Here is a 9,468-nt window from a genome sequence, read left to right as displayed (position 1 = left end):
AACTTGAGGCACAGCCATATTTATAACAGGTAAACATTGGCTGCAAGCTGAGTTAATTAAACAAGCCTCAGATCAAGTCCACCTGAGTGTCATCTGAACGCATGCTTCGATGGAAAGTATACAACTCAAAATCTGACCTTTTGTACGAAGGAGTTAAGTTGGTCAATGCCACAAATTTGCTTAAATTTGATTGCCGATTGTGTTTTTAAATGTTTCTGAATCCTCAAACTTTGTGATTATTTCCAGGTTTACGTGAAAATATTTGACATTTTCAATGTGGTCTCAGACTTTTGGACCCCACTGTATATATTGAATGTATTTTCATTTAACATCATTTGACAGATTGGACAAAAGGACGTTTTATTTTATATTTAGCTAAATGCATTCACATTTTCAATTGCAACATAAATTTAAAAAATGTTTTGGATGTTTCGTCGCAGACATAACCAGATCCAAGTGACAAATGAAAACAATGCAATAACCTGTAACATGTCTATTTGAGGTAAATCACTCTCTGACAGCCCTGCCACATATTACGGCTGGTTAGTCATCATCATTTGTTACTTTAAATAGAATACAAGCTACATATAAATCAAAAACAATGCAATCTTACTGTGGCAAAGGAGCTGAATCACCTTTTTTAAAGAGCCGTGCACTCGCCTGTCCGTCAGACAAGACACCAGCAGCTGAGTTCACAAAACACTGAACAAGCCCCGGTGCTATGAGCACAGACAGAACGGACCAGCCTACATCTCAGTTTAAAACAACCTCTGCTGCAGAGGTGGGGCCGTCTCCACGCTTTATTTCAATCAGCACCCACCCATTTGTCTGGCCCCCACCTTTTGTCCAATAGCCTGCAGTGAGGAGACATTATAAAATGTCTTCAGATAAACCACTTATCACCAGGGAAATCACCAGGGCTGGAAGAGGTTTTCAGCTCCCTTAGCCTACTTAAATAAAAATAGCAATTATAAAGTGTGGAAGTACTCCATTACAAGTTTAAGTCCTGCTTTGACCTAAACATTATTATCAGCACTCAATCAGAATCAGAATCAGAAATACTTTATTGATCCCCGGAGGGAAATTAAAAATTAAAAGAATTTCCTTCATAAAAAATAAATGTTTATTTAACCATGTGCGCCAATTTCAACTAAAACAATCAGTTCTTTATCATAGGGGTTTTATGGCAACTTAATTTGCTTTGTGTATATCCACATGCTGTTAAGATTATAAAGATGTGTTTGAACCTACTAGTGCTTTTCAAAAGTGCTAAGACCAACAGAAATTAATCTTTTAGTTGGCTTCTGTTTTAAGCGACTGTGAGGTTAGAGTCCAGGACCTCAAAGTGTTATCTGTATTGGATGACATTATCAGGATAATCATTATAAAAAGTGACCTCTGAGCAGTGAAATGAGTTGAACAGCAAATAAACTAGGTTTAATAATCACCAGTTTGTACATTTAGTCCTTACTGTACTCCATCACGAGTACATTGGTGAAGTATAAGAAAAGAGCTGCCATCATAATTGGAGATTTATGCTATGTGATAACAAGAAAGATTCATGAATCAGTCACGTTAAGTAAAAATGTTCAATTTAATGTGGTGAAAGTCATTTTCAGAAATCAAGAAAAAACAAGTTCATCAATGCTGTCACAGCTTCAAAATCAGGTACCTTTCTATTAGTCCTAGAATATATCTGAAAGGGTACAAACTTAAAAAAAAAAAAGACTGAGGATGGATACGGGGAGGGAAGGACAAGTAGTCATGGCTTGTGGTTCAGAATCGTCCTGAACGCTCTCTGTCTCTGGAGCGACGTCTCTCGTGGTCACGGCCACCTCCACCTCCTCGACCTCTGTCCCTTGAGCGGGATCGCCTCTCTCTCGATCGAGACCGAGACCTATGGCGGCTGTGGAAGTAAAGAAGGAGCGATTATGAATTGCTAAAAAAAAAAACTACACAGGCAGGTTTGCTTCAGTGCGTGACTGTAAAGGTAATAGATATGTTTGTACCCCTTCCTCCGACGTCCATAGAGCTCTCTCCTCAGTTCACGCGAGATGGGCTTCAGATGCATGAAGTTACAGAAGCCACCACGGGTGCATTCCCTGTGGCGAGAGGGCCACAGTTAGAGCAGAGACAAGTAAAAACGCATGGCAGAAGAATCACATCTGAGGTGTTGGATTGTCAATGAATGAAAAGGTTTCACACAGCTGCTGCAAGAGACAAGCTTAGGCATGCGGATGTGAAGAGACATCAACAAAAAATGTGTGCTACATACTGTAGGAACAAGGTTAACTTTGAACAAAAGCTTTAGGTCGGAACCTATAAATCAATGACGATGTGATAACAGGCAATGTTTGAGACAGGATTGGGCAGTAAACAATACTGTATAACCTATAGACCCAGAACCAGTTTACTGCAGTTCCCATGTAGTGACGATAACTACATTACTGGGATACTCCGTTATTCTAACCATTACATTGAAACGTGCCGTTTTAGTGAGACTGCTACGTACTTTACACCAGGCGCTGCAAGAATAAGGCTTGGAAAATCATTAAGGATCCCAACCACCGGGATAACAGCCTTTTCTCCCTGCCACGGGCAGGAAGAACGTACCGGATACACCAAGGAAGAGCTCCTACCCTCAGGCCACTAGGATCCTAAATTAAGTCACTACCAAAGACAGGCAGGTAGCTATATCATTTATGACAGACAGACTCTTTGTGAACAGAACTCACAATCCACACTAACTTTTTAAACATCAAAACGATTGAGTGGCATTTCACTCCCTAATAAACATCTTTGGCAGACCGACATTGGATGTGTTGTGATGCACGGTTGCAACAGCCAACAGATTCATTTTGTAGTTTGGCTAACACAAAATAAATGATGCAGTGGATTCAATGCTAAAAGCATTGATCCCGTCCTTTATTTTATGGAGTATAATTGGGCGCAGGATGGTTGTAGTGACAGGACATTTTGTTCTTTTAAGGGTGTTATTGTGGAACTGTGTGGAACTTCCTCCTTGAACTATCAAAACACCCAACTTTAATCTTGCTAAATGAATGCCTGAGTGTTTCATTGAGCACATTGTTTATTCTGGCTTAAACCTGCCCTCCCACAATCTGTTATTGGCTTATTATTGATTATTCTCTTCACATTCTACCTATCCTATCATGATGCACTCACCCCATTTCATACTGGCGACAGCAGGCTTCTCTGAAGTCTGTGACGGGAGAGAGCTCAGCATGGATGGGCTGTCCATTAAACCACCGATTGTTCAGGTCAATCACGGCCTTCTCGGCGTCCTCTTCATAACGGAACTACAAAAAGGACCATCAAGAGACAGACAGACTGTAGTTGAGAAAAATCATCAACTCTGGATCCAAGCTAAAAAACCATGGCATTACAGAAGTATATGCAGCTTTTAGACCTGATACCCACCTTCACATACACATTCCCTACTAGGTGGTCCCCGAGGTTGTCACATACGTTCATTTCCTCCACCTCTCCGTACTTTTCTTCCATCTCTGTGAAGACCTCCTGCGAGGGTGGGAGAGAAAAATGAAGTGTGACTTATGTATTTGAGTGCTCTTTGCAATCTTGAGTTATAATCCATTAAAAAGAATAGTTTGACATTTTGGGAAATACGCTTCTTCACTTCCTGGCGGAGAAGGTTGATACCGTTGGATAGAGCCAGGCTAGCTGTTAAGCTAACGGTCTGCTGGTTCACATTCACTGTACAGATATGTGAGTGGTATAAATCTTCTCATTTAACTCCACAAGAAATCAACTATTCCTTTAACTATGTACTAACACCTTCTGCTTTTTGTGACATGTATTGTTTAATGGACATATCACAAACTTAAACACATCCAGAAACACAAAAATTAACCACGTATTTTCTGTTTACATTTGTTTATTAACTACTTATTAACTAAACAAAATATGGTTTGTTCACATATGCAAAATAGCACCACCGTCCTTATGTGATTCCCTGATGTTTATTTATAAGATTTCGTTAAATGGCCCAGCTATTATTATGTCATCAACAACTACTTACTATATTTAGTTTTAGCAAATTATGAATTAGGATTCTTGAATAAGTTTGAGGCAGGCCGGCACGACATGAGACAATATTCAGAATAGCATATGTTACCTCAAAAAACTCGTCATAGTGCTCTTGCATCTCCATGTCACTGATGGCACCTAGTGGTTACAAGAGAGAATGATAACAGGAAAAACAAAACAATTAAACATGGACATAATTTATGGTTTCTGCAATAAATTAAACAAAACTGAGAAAAACACAAATGCTGGACATGAGGTGCTGTTTTCAGAAGGGTGAATGATTGGTTCAGTGGCATGTGGTCACTTAGGTGGAGCTTTGGCCTGCACAGTTAAAACCAGACCAAGGCAGCTCCGTCTCCCTCACCAAGCTCAGCCTGGCAGTACCTTAATGTCAGTGTATATCTAGAACTTTAACTGACATCTTAATTGTGACATGATAGGTGACATATTGATTTGTTTAATAAACTAATTTCTGGTAAATACAGCTCTCTACCAGAATTATTACAAGCTGCCTGTGCAGTTTCATTATGCCTGATGAAACTCTACTGCTGCCTACATAGGGGTGATGGGAGACAGAGAAAACATGAGTGTATGATCAGAGAAAATTTCATTTCTGGAGGGCCACAGATCCCCGTCAAGGGTTGAAACACTTACAGGTCAGACCATCAGCAGACTGGGCACTGTTTTGAGGGTTCCGGTAAATGTTCAAGAGGGCAATCGTCTGAAACACAAAAATGTTTTTGGGATGATTCGTTATTAGGGCTGGGTATTGAACCTCAGTGCTTTTTCGTTGACCAAAATATGTCAATAGCACAGGTAATCAAAATCTGTCGAATAACAATAATTACAAGAAAATAAACAAATGTTTTTTTTCAAATGCAACCAGACAACAACACACACATAAAATAAGAACAAGACAAATTCGTCATTTTATACCATCGATTGGTCCTATTGTTTTAATACAAAATTATCTAAAACCTACTGATTCAAAAGTAAAGCAAACAATCAAGATACTGAATGTGTATTTCACACCTGAGTGAAGCCATGGGACCAGATTTAAAACACTGTATTGATTGTTTTTTCTATATATTATGTCTACAATAACCTTGCAAAATATACATTAGATATAATAAAAAAGCCCTCCAACATCATTTTTTATTTTTCTTAAGAGTCTTTCTTCTTAAACTATGTTTAGAATACCTCTGTGTTTATAAACCACATGGTTGTACAAGCGTACATGTGTAAAATATTGCCTTGAATGTCTTTATAATAAATTATGTAACAGATAAAACACGCCAAAGGCTGGCTGTGCTGATATGGTTTGGCAGCATGATTAAATATTTTTCATCCATAAAATGCATGTCAAGTCTGAGGAATAAAATAGTACACACAAATTGCAAACAATAAGGGCCACTAGAAGAAGCAACGTTTCAGTGCTTCACTTTTATAAATATTACTAGGGTGCAATACCTGAGTATCATCCCTGTCCTGTTGTCTGTCGTAGTAGGGTTCAAAGATAGGTATGACATATGACTAGGATGTAGAGACCACAAATAAAACGTGCAACTAGCTAAAGTGATGTCAAGTCAATTATATTTGTAAAACCCTAACACTAAACATTAAATAGTAGATATGCCTCTTTCAGATCTAAATCTCCCCATTATTTCCATTTGACATGAGAAAATATTGTTTTGCTGTCCCTTAGTAGTTCATCTATATTAGGACCTTTTGGAACAGAAAAAGAATGATCTTACCTGGCTGAATGTCGGCTTATTGTGTAATCTGGAGCAGCGGTCGCCATGTCGACAGGCACCAATTTTAAAATAAAAAGAACAGTTGACCCTGAGGAAAAAGAGACAACAATGAAGATGCAATATGGTAAACATAACAAATACTCTAGACTTTGTCATTGTTTGAAAAATAAGATAGCCTTGATGTTTGGGCAAGCGTCTAAATTATTTCTCCATTTAGACGCAATTATCTCTTAATACCACAAACACAATTTTCGATTGAGACAAACTGTGCAAAGTACATTTTCCATTGTGGGCTCAATTGCAATGAGTTAAAAGAGCCGGGAACGTCGGCACTCTGGCAGGCTTACAAACATCTCTTCTGACAATGTTTGGCACAATCATGTATACATCATATGCATCTAGGTAAATATGCAACCTGAAATTAAACAGAAATGTTATGTCTTTATAAACACCCAAAGTTCTCCTCTTGAGATTAATTTTAAAAAATATATGTATGTTTTAAAAATATGCTTACCTATCATAATTTAAATAAAGGGTTGACCAATATCAATATGAACGATTATCATAGGGCAAATACTCCGCTAAGGATAAAAAGCTTTTCAAATTGTTTTAAATAGGGTTTTCATTTTTCCTAGTGTATATTTTATTAGGGGCACGGCATGAACTGTCGCCTAGCAACAGCTGCCGTTAGCGAAAGAAGAGAGACGAGTGCTCGGTAGAGGTTGGAATAAAATAGGGTTGAAATTAGCATAACGTCGTTACAAGATGCAATGGGTAGTGCATATACGCCTGAATTCATTCATTGACGTTACTTTGAATGAACTTCCCAAAAGGATAAGTTACACTGTGAGATTAAGGGGTTGGGGAACAATTTACTTGCTTAATAACACAGTGAGAAGCTTGATTAGCTAGTTGGTGTCCATTCGTGTATTTCCCGCTGTAACAAAGACTTCTATGGGTTTCCGAAAGTAACTAGCGTTAGCGAGCTAACGCAATACTAGATGGTAAATTAGTGTATCACTTTAACCGGGGTTAAATTAGTAAAGTGTTTATATTTTGATTCAGAAAAAGTGCCTCATTGTGACTGCTTTTTTTCCTGACTATCCCAGCTCTGTTCAGCACCAAGACGTTGCAGGAGCTAGCAGTCGCGGCGTGGTATTTTACTAACGTTAGCTAACGTTAGCTTGCTAGCACTAGCGGTTGGTTGCTAAAGCCAGAGTAACGTTACCAGCTACAGACTGTGAACACCACTCTATATAGTGTTACTAGTCAAAGCAGACTCTAGAGGAAATAGTTAACGAACAAATGCTTAACAATGAACTAAATCAACGTTAATTACTTACTTATCTTTCTCTGTCCCAAAAATGGACGCCAGGTACTCTGCCATCTTGGCTTGCCTGTGTTCAACGGGCAGCAACAGTGACAAGACTTCCGTTCCACCTCCTTCAGAATAAATGTGTGATCACCACAAATATATAGTTACTGACAATATCTGGATTTTGGCACAAATTATATTAACATTTAACAGATAATTAGGCACACATAGGTGATCTAATCAAATATAGATATCCTTACAATAAATGGTATGAGCACTACTACTACTGTTATATTTTCATATTATCATTTAAACTGTAGTAAAAAAGAAAATATGGGCCCTCAAACTCAGCCAAACCTCGTACAGTAGTTAGATTTTGAGTCTTACCACTGTACAGGTATTATTTGGTTCATGCACAAATATATGTCAAACACCCCTACTAGCCTTTTCTACCGTCACACTTTAATTTAATCTGTTTATATTAAAGAAAAATAAACTATAGGACAAAAGTTAGCCGACTAAGCAATAGTGATATTTTTAAGTGTCCACGATATAATTCATCTATGAAAATTAATCTGTGTCAGTTATCCTCAAGCTATCATTAAAATTATAAAGGTTTAAGAAAAACTGCTTATTCACAGTCTTTTTATGTAGAGACTCTGGAGTTAAAGTGTCAAAGTATTTTTCACATATCTTTTTCATCTGTGCATTTACATTACTTTAAAACAGTAAAATGACCGTCTTTATTTTGAAGGCAAGACATCCAAACCGACAATATCGGTAATTTCCGTCTCGACCGTGACTTTCGAAACAAGAGTTGCTTTCATACTGTACATACAGTCAAAAAATATATCGATTATATTTGAACAAATAGCCTGTTTGCTGGAGTTGAACGGACAGCAATTAAAATATGACTCATGATGTATAAAGGTAACCCTTAAAAATAAACATGGATAAATAATTTACTATCAGTGTATCATCCTTAAGTACGTCCAAAACTGTTAAACCATGTAGTAAATTATTAGTTACAATTCTGCATTTTAACGTGGAGATTTTAACTTGTCCGAGGTACAGCATTCATGTTGGCTAAAACTGTTCCTTTTCTGTAGGGGTCTGTTTTCAAGCAGTGGCACCAAAACAAGGTCCTTTTAGACTGTTTACATTTTCTTATGTTAATTTTCCGTTGTTGTATTGAGAAGACCACAAAGTGTGATTGTATATAAATGCAAATAAAAAGCTAACTTTATCCTGAGTTATTGGGGGAGCTACAGTGTAAGTACAGAAATTCCAGTGACCCCCAGGGAGCAACATTTGGACAAACATGAAAATGAGACATGTAACCATGTAATACCCTTTGTCAGATTATTACGGCCACAAACAATACCACTTTGGTTTCATCAAGGTAAGTTTATTGAGCAAACTTGACAATTGTGATTCAGTAAGTTCAGGAGTAATACTGTATATTAAAAGAAATGAAGAGCTTGGTGGTTGACAGGCACTATTAGTTTAGTCATTGTTAAAAACATGTCACTGAATATGAATATTTGCCTAGCCTATTCTTTACAAGTCTTCAAAAACAAAGCAACCAGCCATATTAATGTGCATTAATACAACCATCCCATTTCCTTTACCCAACACATTTAGACACAAAAACCTTAGTATTTCAGACCAAGGCTGGATTAAGAACCAGACTACCACACTATAATTACCACGCTATAATAAAGGACAACTGCCCCAGGGCTCCATAGCTAGTCCCTCAGCCCTGAAGAGACCAGGTTGTCTGTGTGTATATGGCATTTACTGAAATGGTAGGGGCCCTAATGTGGCCATTTTTACCTAGTATTAAAGTTTTGTATACCTTTAATGTTATGCTTAGGTGCATGTTCTTAAACCAAGGAAAACTGATTGGTTCCTGGGACTCTGGGCAAATTATGTGGCGTGAACATGTGTTAATAGGGAGTATGAATTGGGGCACAAAGCTAATTTTTTGCCCCAGGGTCCACTACCAGGCTAATCCCAGCCTATTGCAAATATTTAAAATTGTTGATTCTAAAACTACTGACCTAGTTTTACAGATCCTCCTCATATTTTAATTTTACTAATTCACTAAACAGCTTGTAGGAGACACGAGGAACTTCAAAATAAAAATCACTGAAGTCGATGGAGGCAGCATGTTAGTTAGTTGGTGGAATTAATGAGAATATTTTTATTAAAGAACTAAAGAGTGGGTAAATCAATTTAAATGGAGGACTACCATGACGTTTAAAGCTGATGGGAAATCATGTAGGCCTACTTTATTAAAACACCAAATTATGCTGGACACACGTGTAC

General features: G+C 37.7%; 1 protein-coding gene across 1 annotated transcript; it reads right to left on the bottom strand.

Annotated features, from left to right (window-relative positions):
* Positions 1 to 1,575: 1,575 nt before the first annotated feature.
* On the bottom strand, positions 1,576 to 7,224 carry u2af1 (U2 small nuclear RNA auxiliary factor 1). The gene is made up of 8 exons (XM_070914520.1): positions 7,166 to 7,224; positions 5,823 to 5,910; positions 4,723 to 4,789; positions 4,157 to 4,206; positions 3,442 to 3,540; positions 3,187 to 3,320; positions 2,010 to 2,102; positions 1,576 to 1,906 (listed from the first exon to the last, which is right to left on the bottom strand). Exons 1-8 carry the CDS (start codon positions 7,207 to 7,209, stop codon positions 1,777 to 1,779), a joined length of 705 nt encoding a protein of 234 aa, XP_070770621.1. The 5' UTR covers positions 7,210 to 7,224; the 3' UTR covers positions 1,576 to 1,776.
* Positions 7,225 to 9,468: the final 2,244 nt, after the last annotated feature.

Source organism: Enoplosus armatus, chromosome 11, assembly GCF_043641665.1.
Source record: "Enoplosus armatus isolate fEnoArm2 chromosome 11, fEnoArm2.hap1, whole genome shotgun sequence".
Lineage (NCBI taxonomy): Eukaryota > Metazoa > Chordata > Actinopteri > Centrarchiformes > Enoplosidae > Enoplosus > Enoplosus armatus.
This window is presented reverse-complemented; position numbering and strand designations above follow the sequence as displayed.